Genomic DNA, 18922 nt, shown 5'->3' with positions numbered 1-18922 from the left:
CACACAAACACACACACACAAAGAAATTAAATTTTTACTTTGGAGGCACCTGAAGGGGTGAACATGAATTGCAAAGTGCTTTCCTTATTTAATTGGCCTATGAACTTCAAAGATAATTCCACGTGATTACCTCGTTCACTTGACCTGAAAGTTCATATTGTTACAAGTTTCATAAAGTTAAGAAAATGCTTCCACCTCCCTTTGTATACATATGCTCCAATCACTGTGGACTAGTGAGTATATTATACTGATTATTGGTCCTTTTTGAGGTCTTAATCATCCTCCAGGAGATATTACTAGAATAACAGTTTGAGCATAAGTCTGATAAGAGAGCCAATATCTATTACTTTATCTATTCGTTGCAAGCTAGGGGGCATGTTACAACTCAGACTACAAGGTTGGAGGTTAGTGCACAGCAAAGTTCATATCAGTGGCAGAACTGTATATTAGAATGAGGAATTGGGCTCTCTTGTTATCTCCTTCTTCTCCAACATACAAGAGGATACTCCACAGAAAATCCCCATGAGAGATCAATGAAAATTTGGCAATTACCTCTAGAAAAACATAAACCTAAGGAATAACTGCTTTAGTGTTTGGGGAAATCATCTTCTACATATATTTGAGGTAATACAGTTGCAATTAAAATATATATTTTTTGCTGTGTTGGGACTTGTTTTGTGACAGGTTTAATGGAAAACATTGTACAGTCTTTGGGAAATTACAGTTGCTCAGGGTCTTAACCAGTCATCATGAAATAATGACGAGAAACTCTCAGTAGAGACGTGACATCACATTCCGACAACCGCCATACTTTCTTAGTCTTTTTATATAGGAATTGTGTGTTCAGATTTAAAAGTCAGACACTCAAAACAAAATGCATTAAAAAGTATCAGAAAAAGAGTCAAATAGAAAAAGAGCAATACAAACAAGCCAAAGACAAGAAAACAATTTTTCAGACTATTGATGTATTGAATGTAATACAGAGAAAGGCAAAGGGGCTTTATGTATAGACTTTTAGCCATTGAAGATGCGAACACCAGCCAAACAGGATCTCAGAAGCATGTCCAGGTTCATGAACAACACCATGTGAAGACGAAAGCAAACAGGACATTTGGTCTGAAGTAAAGCAAGGCCATTTATAGTCCAAATTTGAGTTCTTACCTCTAACAGAACTTATGTTTTACAGGGTGAAGAGAAGGGCTAAAGTTTCCACATTTAAAAACCATAGTTGTGAAGCAAGTTAAACTTGGCTTTGATCATGTGCAGAAGTTGAAAAGGGACACCAATCATGAGCTCCTTTCTTAACAGAATGATGGCTAGAAGGAGCCCATCCCTAAAGGAGACTGCCTGGAGCCATCCTGAGCTTGGACGTGGCAAGATGGCCATGCTGCAGATCCATCGCCTGTACGGTCAGGGTTAGAGCAGTTCTCGTCCTCTGAGAGCCCCTGGCTATGAAAAGGAACTCATCCTTGCAAGTTAAGAGGATCATTGCCAATCAGAAGAAGTACTCTTTCTGATTTTCACCGACTGCGTTCTGGATATGAACCTCGCTTTTCAAAACCGCCTCGGCGCTGTCCACATTCTCTGACCTTTTTGCCTCATTTCTTTTGTATAACCTTCTCTGCTGATAAATGCGAACAGCTATGGCAGAGACGCAGAGCAAGATAAAGATCAAAACAGCTATCAGACCTGCAGAGGAAAGAGAAAAGAAATACCCAGTCAGGGCCTTGATCAGAATAGACACTGTGTCAACCTCATGGCTTAATTAGTCCAGGGAATATTATTTTCCACTGAAGTCAACCATCTGTAAGATATAAACCAGAAACAACAAAACTTCTCGCCTTTTCTATTCAAGCAATTCTGTAATAGATTAAGTTTACTTAGGGATTCTATCAACTTTGCAGGGTCTCCTCCATTTATCCTGAACGTGCATTATATTGGATCTGCTTCATGGGTTTCCTTTCATCGGGAAGCATTACTTAAATAATTTTATGACCAAGTGCTGCTTCATAATAAAACACGAAGACATTTTAATTATTTTTAAAATTATAATTAAGCATAATGCACTAGAAGGATCATGTTTTGTGACTGAATACCTAACAATCTCCATGAAGCTTATTTTCCATCAACTATTGAAGAGGAGTAGGTCATATACCCAAATAGTGCTAGTAAAATGTAAATATGTTAAAATTCTTTCTGCGTGAGGCATATTGGGTTTCAAAACTCTGTGTTCTTTGTAAGTATTTGAAGTGTTACAATTCCTAGTTGAGCCCATGGTTATCAACTTTGGGGTAACAGTCGATTGATCCTTCAAGTGGAACATGGACCCCCAGATAGTCCTTACAACACCCTAGGATGGGGATACATAGGATGTAATTAGGTATTCCATAAGAGTTCTAAGGTACCTGGGATTAAATTTTTCACCAATGGTGCATTATGAAAATAGGGGAAAGTCCAGTGGTTAGCCCAAATAAAGACCAGGACATCAGACTGGAGAACTAGCCATTGACTTTATGAAGCAGAAGAGATTGCACTGTCAGGCAAAAGCCAAACTCATTTAAGGATGTCCTCAATGAAACAGTAAAAATTATTCATTTCATTAAGTTTTGATGCTTGACTACAAGTCTTCCTAATGGGCCATGTGTTAAAATAGAAAATATTCATAAAGTATGTCTGGTCCATGCTGAAGGGTGATGCCTGACTCCAGAAAATACTCTGTAAACATTTGAGTCATGAGTTAAACTGATCCTTTGTGCTTCAGTCACCCGATTTTTTTATTTGAAAGGCCAACTAATATGCAAACTATTGCCGCTCGGGTACCCGTCTTTTCCTGGTTCTCTCTAAACTGAATGAAGTAAATCTGTTATTCAAGTAAAATCACCTAATGGCATTTCATCCTAACAATAAAGTTCAAAGAACCAAATGAAAATTAGAATTTGGAAAATTATCATTTGTCACCATGATTTTGAGAGTTTCCTTAAAATTGTCATGAGGACATGAATGGATGAATGCAAGTTGTGTGTGTGTGTGTGTGTGTGTGTGCATGTGCACGTGTGCGTGTGTGTCTCACACACACACTTTGAAGTATTTTTTAGAATCTTTTAGAGAAACTAGGCACTTTCAAGATAAAACATTATGTAAGTATCTTAGAGGAGATATAAGCTTTCATTGCATTGTCCAAATGGGTCTTGAATTCATTTTCAATGAAGCTCTGGTTCAGTCTTATACATGAATTTAGGTAGCTGCCACATGCCCATTTAATGTGGTTTAGCTGGCATATGCAGTTTGGGGCCTCTTATGGATGTGGGTTATTAAAAATATAAAATATTAAAATAACTATGGATCAAATTTGGCTTAGTAAAAATTGAGATTCTATATCCTTTTGTTTGTTTATATTTTTCCCTTTAAAAAAGGATCTCAGGAGCCTTTGAACTAGGTCTGTAGCTAAGGATCACCTTGAACTTCTGGTCATCCTGTCCTCCATCTCTTAAGGACAGGATCGCTAGTGTGTGCACCCACATCCTGCTTATGTTGTTCCATGGGTGGTATCCAGGGCTTCAAGCACGCTGGGCAAGTACTTGACCCACTGAGCTACATCCCAAGCCCTCAGACTCCACTTCAGTACAGATAAATGTAGCTGTTTTAAACGAAATTAAATCAAGACTTGAAGGTATTTGGAAGTCTCAGTAAGACTCACTAAGCAGATTCTTCATGGCCCATGGTAATACTGCTGACGATGGGCCAATTTTTGAGTACATCAGGCTTACCAGAGAAAGATAGTAATGAATCTAATATGCATTTGGTAATTTTACTAATGGGTATCGCTACTTAATCACATCAATAACAAATTTAATCAGAGTATTCATATGTTGTTATATATTTTGCCTCTTGTCCCTGTAAAAACAATTCATTAAGTTGTTAAAGCTAGTTCAATCATCTTATTATAAAGTTTCTAGCTCGGAGAGAGGGATTCTGAAATATACATGGTGAAAATTGATAAAATATGTTAGAATCCTACTGAAGTTATAAAATAAATGTCACCATCACATCATCATGTTGGTCTAGATGGGACATCCAGATGATCTGAATCAGAGATGGACTCTGTATCTTTTTGTGGTTTTAGTTTTGGTTTTGGTTTTGGGTTTGGGTTTGGTTTTGGGTTTGGGTTTTTTTTCTGTAAGTATGTGAATTATCTCTTTCAGTTTGGGGCAAGTTTCATGTCATTGTCTTTTGTGGCCATGGAAAATGCCTTGAAATTACCTGTCCCCCAAACAAGCAATTTAATATATTCAGAATAAATACAATAAACAGCCCTGTTCTGTACTCTTATACCTCAAGCACCATGAGGATGTGTGGTTCTCAGGAACGATGTATGCAAGTTCCTGTCTGCGTGAATCTGCATCTTCACTGTCTGGCCAGGGACACTCCGTGTGTGCGCCATCAGTTTAAAACATCTAGCTAAGTCTATCCTCCTCTTTCATGCTACTTACTTTGTTTATAAACAAAGAGGATGGTTACCTACAGCTGAGAACACGAGAGGATTATCTACTCTGGAAAGTATTTGAATACATCAACTACGGCTACACACTGGGTTTGATTTATGACTGGCTGGCACAACAACAGGATAGAACTCTACCTCAGTACTACCAGACAGCACACTACAGTGGAGGACCCTATGCTGTGAATGAGCAGACAAATTGCACGTGGTTGGCATGAGACCTTTCGCATTTACGTGGCCATTTCCAGCTGCTCCTCTGCTACCAAAGCTCAATCCTCACAAAGATCGAAATGAGGCAGCATGCTGGCTTCATGGACCTTAGTAAGCCTTGAGGGCCAAACCTTTTTCTGCCGTGTGTGTGTGTGTGTGTGTGTGTGTGTGTGTGTGTGTGTGTGTGTGTGNGTGTGTGTGTGTGTGTGTGGTGTGTGTGTGTGTGTGTGTGTGTGTGTGTGTGTTTGTGTGTGGCAAGAAGAGCACTGGCTGAGACAATTTGTCCAAGCAAGAATCCTACTTTTAAATATTGAGCTCCTTACAAATCTTAGAACTTAAAGTAGGGCTTTACTGTTGAACATGTTTCCCTTAGACTATTCTGGTAAGTACCTAAACTCAAGATTAAATTAATAACTCAAAAACGGGGTTGAGTGGGGATGGTTGTTTTGTTTGTCGGGAAATTAAAGGAGAATTCTATTTCATGTATCTTTAACTTATAGATATTTAATTTAAGGGGAGAACAGAAATAACAAAGAGAATATTTGACTGTTATTATTTACCATCTAAAAAAGGGTCTAGCTGCTGGAGACAGTTTAAGTATAAACAAGAGACAGTACAAGACAGTACACAGATACCCCACCCCCAAACAAACTTAGACATAATTACAGACAAAATTAAAAGTACAATCCTTAAAAGGCCGGGGCTAGAGAGATTCCCTGGTAGTTCACAGTCTATACTTCTCCACAGAAGACTGGACTTCAGTCCCTAGCCCTCACATTTGCCTGTACCACGAGCTTCAAGAGATCCAGTGCCCTCTTCTAACCTGGGGCACTGTCTTAGTTAAGTTTCTATAGCTGTGATAAAACACCATCACCAGAAGCAACATAGGGAAGAAAAGGGCTTATTTCACTCTTACAAGGTCACTTTCCACCAATGAGGGAAGCCAGGGCAGGAATTCAAGGGAGGAACCTAGAGGCAGGAGCCAGTGCAGAGGTTATGGAAGGATGCTATTTGCCAGCTTGCTCCTCCTTGCTTTCTCAGGCTATTGCTTTTATGTAACTCAGGACCACCTGCAGGGGTGGTAGTGGTGGTGGTACTGTGTCCTGTGGAGTGGACCCATCCACATTAATAACCAAACAAGATAATGCAATACAGACTTGCCTGTAGACCAGTCTTATGAAGGCATTTTCCTAATCAAGACTGACTAGGTTTTTGTGAAGTTGAGCAAAACCAACCAGCACTGACAACTTCACAGTTCACACACCCCACACATACACAATTAAAAAATAACATATTTAAAACACATTAGTAAGCGAATCAAGTATGAGGGCCACATAAAAGTTTCTCAAGTATATGAATTATCACATTATCTGGATATAAGGCTGAATGGTTATTTATTTTATGCATCCATATGATATTCGGAGTGCAGAGAAATGTTAAGGCACTTAACATTTCAGTGCTCTGATTAATAGCCTTTGACGAGCACTAATCAGGAAGAAAAAGCTTTAGTTCTGAGTTTGGTTTTAAATAACATATACCTCCGAGAAGATGCTGTCACAGTAAAGATCTTTTTAAAGTTTTCTTTGTGTGAATTCAGCAATTTAAATTTACTATGAACCACTTTCAACCTATTAACCTACCCTTTGATACAAACCGAAAGTGCAGTATTCTTTTAGAGGTGTGTCTGAACAACGAAATACCTACGTTAGTAAGCATTAAAGAAACACAAAATGAATACACACCTAACGTTAATCTCAAATTTCCCTGCTTTCACACGGGCCCTTGCAAGAAGCAATGATGCGTCTAAGGAAATAAATGCACACGAAGCAGTCCCTATGGCTTTAAGCTAAATACTGCTCATTTTTACACAGCTTAGTAACTGATCTTGGAGTGTGATGCTTCAGTGAGATTATCCACATGGACACAGAAAATTTCCAAGGATCCCTAGAATTCAGGAGGATTCTATGAGACCATCCCAGTGAACGTTATAGACCGCCCCCTTCTTCAAATTCGGTGCCTGGAAAGGTGTGCATAAGAGTGAGTCTGTGAACCCACTCTTGTCCATCAAAGGTATCCATCCAGGATGGGAGTCTAGCCAAGAGGCTCCACCCCTTCCTGAGAGCTTTTGGCTCTTAATGGTTGCTAGGAGTAGGGGAGTTGCTCTCCTCAGTACTGTAGTTGATGGAAAGTTGCCCGTGGCCTAGTAGATAACCTTCCACTTATGCTTGTTCGGGTAACCTAATTAAAACTTAATGACAGTGGCTCACACAAAACAAGAGGCAAGAAAATAGGGTTGGGGCTCCCTGTAAAGGGGTTCAGTGGGAATGGACTAAGAGGGGTAAGAGAAGGTAGGAGAGAGTAATAGAAAATAAACATCATCAAAATACGTTATGTACATGCGTGAAATAATCAAGAATAAAAGTGTAAAAAAAAATGCTAAGATTCATTGTATGGCAATTGAGATATGTAAGCCATTCCCACTCCCCCGTTCTGGGAATTGAACCTAAGACCTCATGCTTGTTGGCCAGGCATGCTACCACTGAACAACATCCCCAGTGAAAATATATGGATTCTTCATAGATAGTTTTCTGAGACTTATATTCAGTATTATGGTCATAATAATAAGACCCCACCCAAAAGGTCACTCATGCATCCCAGCTACCTCCGATCACTGCAGAGTCACTTTTGATTGCATGAGTGAGGGGTTCTCTGTCGTCCATCGTTCCAGAGTGATCTACGGTAAAGGCACAAAAAGGGACAGGGTGATTCACCCAAGCAAGAGGAGGAAGTGCTGAAGGATTCAAGTTTCTAACCAGACCAAAATCATAGAGACGAATGTGTGTGTGTGTGTATGGGGGGGGGGGTCCCCACAGTTCTCAATTTTAACAATGTCAACTGCAAACGAGCATGGAATCAAGACTCTAGGAAAGGATGGGTGGAAGAGAGTAAAAAAAAAAAAAAAAAAGCCGTTCCCAGAAGCCATCTTGAAAAAAAATCACAACAGAACTAAGACAATGCCCACTCAAAACAAGTCTGAGGAGGGAAAGAATCTTTAAGTCACCTGCAAATGAATGTGTCCTTTCTCTGGATGTAGCATCAGTGCCAGCAGGGGCCACACAGCTGGACTCAGTCACATGCCCTGTCACGGTGACAGGGGCTGGGGGACCGGGTTGCAGAGCAGCCTTCAGAGGTGCAATATGGCTGAACTGCACCGCAGAGAGGCAGCCCGTGAAGCCATGGGCTGCAGCCAGTGCGGTCTCCTGGTCGACATCACTGTATTCTACAAAGAAACAGCACAATGTGATTAAGAGCGGCCAACAGGAAAGGCGGTAATGCAAGGCATCCGATACCTTGCATCCATGGACACGACAGCAAGACATGTATGTCCAACTGCCACCTCTTCTGTCTTTACTGAGAGAAATAGATCAGCTGCATCTTTCTGTTAGCAGTGCTGAGACTTCAGGGTTAATGAAGAAAGTTCGCAAGCATGGCTCATTAAGAACACTGCAGTTTCTGCAGATGATCAAAACAGTCCGAATGGATGAGGGGTCACATGATTTCACAGTGGTTTTTGTTTTTTGGTTTTGTTTTTTTTTTTTTTTTTTCCTTCCTTTGAGACAGGGTAGCATGAAGTCCAGGCTACTCTCAGCCTCCATACACTATCAAGGATTACTTCGAACTTTTGAGTTTCCCGGCCTCTATCACCCACGTTCTCAGATTACCAGAGTGTACTACCATGCCTGGTTTTATTTGTCAATGAGGATGGAGCCAAGGACTTTGTGCATGCTAGACAGCTACCCTTCCGAGAGCCACATCTTAGCCACTGACATTTTAGAATAGATCAAAGTATATTTATTGTGTGCGATCGATATCAAGATATGTGTCCTAGGCTTAGAGATTAGTTCTGCTCAGCTTTTGAGACTCAAGCCAAGAAAATAACCAAAGCTAGAGGGAAAATTGGCCTTTGAAACTCCCCTGGCAACTGCCCAACCCAAGAAGGTCCTCCAGCTGGGAGATTCTGATGCCACGTGACTCCCTCTGAACATTCCAGGAGACTAACACCAGCATGTTGTGGAGGCCAAAATCCAAAAGTATTAGGATGTCTCCTTATTCATGTCCTGCATTAGGACCTTCGTAGCACAACGCTTTCTGTCTCAGTGGTAGCCTTTTATGAAGAAATAAACTTGTGACCTCCATGAATAGATAACCACTCCTCCCATGTTAATAAGTCTGTTCTGGATCGGAGTTTAATTCCAATGCTAATTTAATAGCTAACCAATAATAAAGATAGCAGTTGCTTTACCAGAATTAAATGGAAACAAAGGGAATTTGTTATAGAGCTGTTTTTGCTTTGTTTTGGTGTGGTGTGGTTTGGTTTGGTTTGGTTTTTGAGACAAGGTCTTACATAAAGCAGGACAGCCTTCACGTTACTATTTAGCTGATACTCTAGCACTGATTTCCCAAGTACTTGGATCATAGACATATACCACACCCAGCTTTTACTGTGGCATTTTAAAGTATGAAGATCATCATACTATGATGTGTTCTTCCATCCAACAGGTTCAGAAATGGCACCATCACTTTTCCTTACATTTGTACATGTATGCACAAAGATGTGCCTTTTTCTGTCAATCATGTAACAGACACTAGGAGCTTTTAAAGTGTATGAAACACATTGTTTTAAGAGATTTTTGTCTTATTATTTAAATTTCACAGTGGCCACAGGAGTATCTTTTTGCTGACACATAGATGTGACACTTAGGCTCAGAATTGCTATTAATGAGCTATCTGTTGTTACAGGGATATAGACAACATATTCTGGACCCCAGACCTACTGGAAACCTCAAATGGCAGCCTCCTTTTGTTCATGGATCACTTTATGGTTCAGCCTTTCTTTCACTGTCCTGGTATCTCCAGCAATGTCTTTTGTTGTTGTTGCTTTGAGGGCTATCTGGGCTTGAACATTATTTTTTTTTTAAGTAACTCTGGGCATCTCAATTCTGAGCCTGTCATTTCTTGTAATAGCTAGGTTTCTGAAGACCATTTTCTTTTGGCTCCATTTTCATTCACATTTTATATCTAATGATAAAAAATAACATTGATGAAAGGTTTCCTATTATGAGACTCATTCTCTATAAAAAGAATCCTGGAGATTAGGGACACAGCATCACTTTTTGGTTATGGCCTTTAATCATTTCCAGAAGAGTTCATCATCTCCTTCTTAATTAGCCATACTTAAAATCCTCTGTTCATTAACCTGAGAGACCCTAACAGTAGCGGTGGAAAGGCTCAACAGAGCTCACTCTTGGAATAAGGACAGAAGGAATAGGAATCCAGCTGCTGTACATGCACAGATATTGCCGTAACAGCCTCAGAGGACAGTTATCTGGGCCCAAATATTCTGCCTTGGGAGGCTGTGACCTGATTCTCCGGTTCTCCTCCCTAGATATGGATAGCAGTGAACATTTATCACTCTGTGGCTCACACAGGAGATCAAGAGCTCCAGAGATTTATATCACTGACCCTTGTGATCGTTTGTCAACTCGGCACAACTTAAGAATCACCTGTGAAGAGAGTCTCAGTGAAGGATTATCTAGATCAAGTTCATCTAGGCACATGTCCACGGGGGATTGTCTTAATTAAGGTAATTGATGCAGGAAGATCCAGCCTACTGTGGGTAGGACGTTTTGCTAGGCATGGGCAGTGATCTGTATGAGAGTACAGAGATTGTGATGATCACAGGCAAGCAGGCTAATGCCCATGCTCACATTTGTGGTATCTCTGCTCTTTACTGTAGATGTGAAATGCCTAGCTGGTTCAAGATCCTGCCTTGACGACTCCATGATTGGAACTGGAAGCTAAAAGGAACTTCTCTTAGCCCTCAGTGCCTGATGTTAAGTTGTTTCACCACAGAGAAACAAAAATCTTTTGGTCTCCCATCACTCCAGTCACACTGACAAATGTACGAACCCTCAATATCTGTGAGTTCCACATTCTCACATCAAAGTAACCACAGACCCAGACTATCTTTTTAATACCAAATGTTCATCCCTGAAAACATACATATACCTGACACGGTACAGACTGAGCAGGTTATACTTATATACACATATGCATGCTATAGCAACTAGCTAAAAAGATACTATGAATACGAAAGAGAGCCAAGAGGGATAGATGTAAGAATTTGGAGGGAGGAATGGAAAGGGTAAAGTGTAATTTTAATATAATCTCAAAAATGAAAAGAAGTAAAAAAAAATTTAAAAATAAAGTCAGATTTAATATTTATTAGTAAGGCATGTCAACCTTCACAAGTTAGGATGTAAAGTATGACATAACTATGCTTCAAATTATGTGTATTTTTTATTTATAAAGGCCATTCACCCACTGGAAAAAAAAAAGAGACTATGCCTAATATGGCACATATTTCCTTGACCCTATTCATGAAACAATAGAGTATAATGACTAATTGCCTAGCATTTCCATTGTCTTAGGCATTATGAGTAACCCAGGCATGACAACAAATATGTGGGTGGCATATGCAGGCTATATATTAATAACCTCACATTTTATGAGTCACTAGGCCATCTACAGACTTGAGTGTGCACCCGATTCCTAAAACAAACTGCCCATGCTCAGCTGGACAACCATAAATTCAGACCTACAGATATTTATAAAAATAAAAAAAGAAATTTTATTTTAAGAATATTTTATGTTCGGAACATTTTATAACTTCGATGATTTCTAAAAATGGCATATATGTTAATACCAATACTTTTCATATTTTCTACCATGTTCACACATTGAATAAAAGTTATGGAAGCTTTTTAAATATTCTTAAGTTTTGTGCCAAAAAAAATATAGTAAAGATTTATTTCCCTAGTGAAAAGATGCCTCATATGAGGAAGTGAAAATATTTTTATCAGTGGAATTGCTGTATAAAAACTTATCCCTCTCAAGCTTAAAATGGGTAGTTAATCCTTTACTGTTTATTATTGTCAGAACTAAGAAGGGAGAAAGGAGTCCCCTGCTGTTAGAGTATACACTTTAGTGAGAAGACACATAATAAACATGGGAATAGAATCTAGTGATGTTTCTACGCAGTAAGTAACCTGGACATTCCACTGAATGTGTGTTGACTAGGGATTGGGTTGCCTTTTGCGCTGACTGTGACAATGCCTCTTTCTATGGGGGTGTTTTCCCCTTTGTGTGTGGAGGTCACTACTAAACATCTGACTCTACTAAACATCTGACTCTATTTCTTCTTTTCAATGTATCTGATACTCCTGTGAGTCTATCTTTTGCTTTCCCTGGGTTATTTTCTTTCAATATTCTGCAGAGGACACAGTAAATCAGTAAACCCTTTCTTTTTAAAACACATTTACCTTTATTATCTTTTGTTATGTGTAGGTGTGTGTCTGCATGTGGAGATGTGAACGTGAGTTACAGGCGGCTGTGAGCTGCCCAGTGTGGATGCTGGGAACTAAACTCAGGTCCTTGAAGAGAGCAGCAACTATTCTTCACTCCTGAGCAAACTCTCCAGCCCCACAGAGCAAGTCCTTTTTAATACGCGCAATTTTAAATTAGCTTGAGAATTTTCACATGACTATTGTTTGGTCTACACCCTTTTGGGATGGACTTTATTCTTCCCGTGTCTCCTCTGCAACTTCTGCAAGTCTATTCTACTTTATCATCCACTAACCAACCACAACTTATTTCTGTTCCCCTTTATCTTCTAGGAGCATTTTCCTTCCCCTTCATCTTCTAGGAGCTGAATGCAAGTGTCAATGTAGGCCACTTTATCGAGTTTAATTTTCAGTCAGTTCTTCTAGCTCCTTGTTTCATTTTGCTTTGGTTTTACTAAAATTGACTTCAATTACATGTACTGTGTTTAATCTGTGTTGCCTGTCTTCTTAAATAGCTTAACTTATGTAGAGAATGTTGATGGTTGGGGTTTTTTTTGTTTTGTTTTGTTTTGTTTTTGCTTTTGTTTTTTTGTTTTTTTTTAATTCTGTTTTCCTAGAAGTTGAATCCCTTTGGGTGATTAATTGTGACTGTCAGCTTGAGTGGATTGAGAGGAGTCTGGCAGATTAGTTAAAAACAACATTGGGTACTTTTTACAGCATTCTGCAAACTCTGGGTGTTTCCTGAAAGTATTAACCAAGAGGGAAAGGGAACAGATGCCCCTGAATGTGTTAAGCATAGAGCCCCAAACCCAAAACTTAATTCTGTTTTCCTTTGCTTGCTAGTGCCCAGTTACTTCCTGCCTCAGATAGTTGAAACCCAGAGACTGTAGGTCACACAGGAGTCTGCCCCCCCCCCTGTAGTGTCACATTGTCCTAAGCTGTCAGAAGAAACCACTCCTCACAACAAAATGGAAATGTATCAAATAGAAGCTCATTGAGAAACAGGGAAAACATGCAAACTAGGATGCTCTGGTACTGATCTTTACACATATAGTCTAGAGGCCTTGGTAAGCCCCACATTCCCAAGAATCTGTAAAATTCAAATGCTCTACATGACAATTCTCCAGGAGAGCTCAAAGATACTCCAGCCCTTAGATAGAGAACCCACTGGATTTCTTCCATCCAGACATGACCTTTCTATTCAACTAAAACCAAAAACTCCCTGTTTCGGGACCTCTGGTAGAAGGGTTAGCATTAGAATTGGGCATGGGAAGAAACTTCTAGGGACTTGGCATTCTTCTTCTCAGAATTCAGTCCAGTTGTGAGACAACATAAATGGAGTAGACTGAGGTTTCTCGCAAGCCTTAGAAAAGTCTCCACATCCCCCCTATGTTCCGACAACTACTCTAACAATGTCAATGAGCAAAATCTATTTCTTTGCCATTATTTGGTTCCTACAGTGCCAACTCAGTGTGAAGGACTAGAGAAGTGAAGGTAGAGGAGAGAATTGAGAACAAACCTTTTCAGCTCTTGTTTCTAGTCATAAAAGTCCTCAAGTGACTCAAGACGTTTGGGGCAGTCTTCCCTATTAAAAAAATAAGCCTCGATTGTATATGCCAACAAAGGGAGGAACTTCTGCTTATGTGAAGAAGAAATCATTTAACAAACAGCCTACAAGAAAAATTGAGTTCCAGGAAATTAGGATTTGATGGAGTGCTTTTCTATTACAGAGAAAGGGGTGTTTCTAGGAAGATATGGCAGTCAGTGTAAGAACAATGACAAGGAGTGCTTTATAAAATTCCTCATGGCTCTCATAACCTACTGCGAATTAAAAGTCTAAGAACTCAAACAAGAATAAACGCAAGTAGTTTATAATGTCTTCTGTAGAAAGAGGGGGAGGGCAGCTTCAAAGAGGATTTCAATAACTTTCATATGTAAGATAAAGATAAGGAAGGATTGCCAGAAAGAGGTGTCATGAATCACAGGAGCTCACAGGAGCAGCCAAGGCTAGAACAAGCAGATGTTTTTTGCTCCTGTATATATTTACACCAAAAACAAAAGCAGCCGTGAATGTGAAAGCAAATGGCAAGGTAGATGCCAAAAACTATGGGGACAAAGGAGAAGTTAAATCTCCAGGCACACACAAACCTACTGCTTGCAGATGTGAAACTTGACAGCCCAATTCATACAAAAGTTACTTGTAGGCAGCTTTCTCGAGAACCTTAATGCTCTTTCACTTCAGAAGAGCCGATCTCATCTTAAGTGTCACTGGACATAGATGTGCAAAATTGGTGTCTTTGAGAAATCTAATTCCGGTTGGAGAGACAGAGCAGGACTGAAGAGCACGTGTTGGTCTAGCAGAGGATTGGAGTTCAGTTCCCAGCACACAGGTCAGATAGCTCAGCCATCTGTAACTACATCCCCAGAGGATTTGATCCCCTCCTTCTAAACCCCCTATCCCCTCCCTCCTCCCCCTGCTTCTATGAGGGCATTTCCCCACCCAACCATCCACTCCTGCCTTCCCACACTGGCATTCCCCTATATTGGGTCATCAAGCCTTCACAGGACCAAGGGCCTCTCCTCCCATTGATGCCCAACAAGGTCATCCTGTGCTACATATTAGGCTGGAGCCATGGGTCCCTCCATGTGTACTCTCTGGTTGGTGATTTAGATCCTGGGAGCTCTGGGGGGATCTTGTTGGTTCATAGTGTTGTTCTTCCTATGGGGCTGCAAACCCCTTCAGTGATCCCATCCTCTAACCTTTGTGCGCACATAGGTTCACATGCATACACATGCACACATAGACACATAACTGAAACTGAACTAGCATCTTCATCTAAAAATGAAATCAACTTTTCTAAGAAAGTTTGAGTATACTTCCTTGGCTTTGTAGATTTTTACCTAATATATCCTTGGAATGAACATTTAAACCTTCCTGAATATCCCCTTGGAAGACAGAATAGATATGCTTAGACCACATGGTGTTCTGTTTTGTTTTGTTTTGTTTTGTTTCGGTTTGGTTGTTTAGACCTGATCTAAATGTCACTGCCTAAATCCAAGTGTATTTTCCCGGTCTACAGGCTCAGAAGAGATCAAAGATCCTTAAGGGTTGTCACCTGTAAACATACTAAAGCAACTGCCTAGTTGAGTAGAGTGAAGGCGATCTGCAGGTTTTTCAAATTTCTTCTAACACAGAAAGAAACCCACAAGCAGGTCTCAGAACTCGGCCACAAAAAGATAAAGGAGGCACAACCCAGCAGAGGCAGAACCATGAATTGCAACCTACCTTTCCACCATCATCCTTAATCACTAACAGAATACCGATGCCGATTTTCATATGTAGTTACACATTTGACATACAAAACAACAAAGACCAATTATAAACCTCATCCAGTCTTTGAGTAGTGATTTTTTTTTGAGTTTTTACAATGAATTAAATTACATCATTATTCAAAACAAGGGCATAAATTCCCATGAGAAGTTTTATGCAACTTTAAGATTATGTGATTATCTTAATTAGGAGATTTTTTTTTAAAATGTGGTATAATTGTAATCCAATAAAAGCTTAATGAATTATCAAAACAATTTATGCCTACATGTTTCTTTGATTAATTACATCTCAGAGAAATCTCTTATTATAAAATCTCCTCATAAATGTTTAACTTAGGGAATTTTTTGACAAATCATTTACCCTTTTTAACTATGTATATACATTGTGTATGTATGCATGTGGGTATGTGCACATGAGTACAGTGACCATGGGAGCAAGAAGAGGGCGCTGTATCTCTGGATGTGTATACTGGAAACCAAACTTGGGTCCTCCACAAGGGAGGTACACACTCCTGACATCTTTTCTTTCTCTTTTACATGGGAGCTTATGAAAATTGTGAACAACATGCTTAATAAAGATATGGCCTGCTTGCATCTCACAGGAAATATGAGAATGAAAGGGGTCAGTTTTCCTCTCTCTTCTTCAGGATTGAATCTGAAGTATAACAACTTGTTTTTTCTTCTGTCAGTGCTAACTAACCTGACTTTCAGGAAAAACTCAGGAATAAGTGATTATTGGTACAAACATTATCTTTTGTTCCATATCTATTGTTCCATTATACTTAACAGGCAGCAATGACAAATGCAATTGCTAATGCTCTAACCAGTCGTAAAGCTTATTACTGGACTAAACCATTAAGTATCTCCTATCAATGGATGTGCCCTCTCTCCATGGCAACAATACTGTGTCCACACTCTACACTCTGGCCAACACTTCCTACTCTCCCCTAGCCACACTTTAATAAGTTTACTAAGACTTTATCTTAACTGGCACATCATAGCTTTATTTGTTCAGGTATTCCTCGTATAGACACATTAAAGCATGCTCATAATTAAACAATGCCTCTTTCCTTTCTATTTCAGAATTGTTTTGATGTATTTTTTTTTCACCAGGTTTCTAGATTTTTATCAGGTTTCCTGATATGATATGCTTTTTGGATCAATGACTTTCACTTCCGCAGTTGGGATTTTTTTGAAGTGTAAGCAGAGTTCTAAGTTTTATGGTGCTTGACAGCCAAATGGTAGCACTGAGTGAGACAGCTCACTGGGAGAAGTGTGCTTGCCCATCCCACAGGAACCACTTACTCATGATTATATGCTCTGACAAAAAGCCCCAATTTCCATCTTATCATTTGTTCTATAATTACAATCAGGAAATGTGTTTCTTTTGGCATCACGACTGTCCCTTGGGTATTGTGACATGATGCATCTCAGCTCCAGTCACATAACAGGATTAGGAAAAATGGTGTTTATGAGTGTCTAACAAAAGCCAGCTCTCAATGACATAAAAGACCCTCTGTAACTGACCCTCATCGGACAAGGACACACAGCCTTGAAGTCAGTCTGCCATTTAAAGTCCTATAGGTTATAGAACTGATGAATTCTCAAAACTAACTCTTGGTCTTTGTATCTTCCTTATTCTAACTTGCACTTCCTTTTTCAATTTGATTTAAAAATAACTAGTCATTATTTGAGAGTTACCACACAGCTTATTAATGAAGTCAGTGTCCTTGTGTTATCTAGGTCACCACATTTCACACTTCTGGCTGGTGAAGTAAGTTTTGCATAAAGGAGTCCTGCACATCGCTCCTTGCTCTTAAACCTCTTCTGGAGACATTTGATAAACTCACTTTCCCTTGCTGACCAAACTGTATTTATATCTGGCCTAAATCTGCCTGGCAGTAGGTATACTTCTTGGCTCTGTAGCCACAGGGAGGGGGGGGGGAGAGAAGACAGCAATGAGACATGATACCACATAGCCATAAGCCATTCCTCAGAAGGAACTGAATAGGCACTGGATTCTCATTTCAATAGACATCTAACACATACAGTTATCCAGGCATATATCTCAAGTCTTTACTGAAATTGATGGATTTGAAAAAGCAAATGGGATAGGATCTATCAATATGGACCTATCTGAAGTGAGTGTCCTGGATAAGACCTTAATCCTCCTCCCATAGTTTAAAATCTACTATTTTTCCTAGAGTTATTGAGTCCCTTTATGTTTTAAGTATAATTGGAACTTAGAAATAGTTACTAGATTATTCGTGGAACAATTTGATATGACTTTCTAAAGCTTCCCCACTTTGTTTAGTATCTACTAGTAATATTGAACAATGACAGTATTCCATCCTAATTTTAAAAGAACATTAAAGAAACTCCAGAGATAATAGAATTTTCTGTTTTCCTGTGCTTTCATCAAAGAAGTAAATGCTCAATAGCTTTGGTTGAAAATGTAGACAAAATGTAACTAAACAAACATATGTTGATTTTAAATTCTGCCTCTTTCAAGAAATGTTCTGAATTCATTGTTTTAAAAATAAGTATTTTAATACATTTTAATTTGGAAAGAAATGGGCTCATTTCATGTAAATCACAACTAGGTTATATTATGTTCAATTAAATACACAAGAACATGCTACAATTACTGTAAACATCTTCCTATAAGCTCTAAAAGTACAGGCATGATGGTTACCTCACTGATCATGGCTCTGTATATGCAGCAGATAATTACAAAGCATGTGTTGAACTAATATATGAACCAATGAGACAAATGGACTAACCAAACCAAAAAGCATATTTGATGAATATGAACCCATGAAAATGTGCCTCAGAGATCTTCAGCTAGACTCTAACTGCCAGGCTTCTCAGTCTACTTCAAACCTACGACAATGTGATGCTTCTCATGGACCACTCCTGGCCAAGGACTAGAAACAGCATGTATTCTAATTTTGCCCAATAATGGGGCTCCTCTGATTGGACTCAAGAGCACCCAAAAGACTCAGGCGGGTGTTTTTAGACCGTACAGTGGTAGAACAGACTTCTGTTTCAACCCCAGTCTTTGCACTTGAAATGAAAGTTGCATAACTTCTCAAACTCCTTCTGAGTTTGCATGATTCAGCCAAACCCCTCTATCTTTTCTCTTGCAGTGTTCTCTAAATAAAAATCTCCCCATGTTTACTCTCTTCTTGGCAATTGTTTCTCAAAAGACCTCTATCAAAACAACACATAGCTTCAAAAGTGAGCAACACTCTGGAAAACTAATAACTTCATTAACCAGCTTGTTAATCTATTTTGTGATAACTTAATATATTATACTAGAATATACTATTATGCACTCTAACATTTTATAATGAATTCATTTGCCACACAAAGTTTGACTACAAGTTACTAATTGCCTTTGAATCACAAATGATTAGTCCTCTCTCTAGATCCATACCTAAGGTACACGCTAAATAAATAATCACTTATACTTCTGGGA

The 18922-nt window shown here is 39.3% G+C and overlaps 1 protein-coding gene across 1 annotated transcript in view; it reads right to left on the bottom strand.

Moving 5' to 3' along the window:
• Positions 1-955: 955 nt before the first annotated feature.
• The window catches only part of Cntnap4 (contactin associated protein like 4), a 294082-nt gene continuing 276115 nt past the window's right edge, over positions 956-18922 (bottom strand). Inside the window, exons 22-24 of the mRNA XM_021220063.1 lie at positions 7770-7988; positions 7371-7442; positions 956-1689 (exon numbers count right to left, since the gene is read on the bottom strand). Of these exons, the coding sequence (XP_021075722.1) occupies positions 1496-1689; positions 7371-7442; positions 7770-7988 (485 nt within the window). The 3' untranslated portion in view covers positions 956-1495. The remainder of the gene's footprint in view (positions 1690-7370; positions 7443-7769; positions 7989-18922) is intronic.

Source organism: Mus pahari, chromosome 20 (genome assembly GCF_900095145.1).
Source record: "Mus pahari chromosome 20, PAHARI_EIJ_v1.1, whole genome shotgun sequence".
NCBI lineage: Eukaryota > Metazoa > Chordata > Mammalia > Rodentia > Muridae > Mus > Mus pahari.
This window is presented reverse-complemented; position numbering and strand designations above follow the sequence as displayed.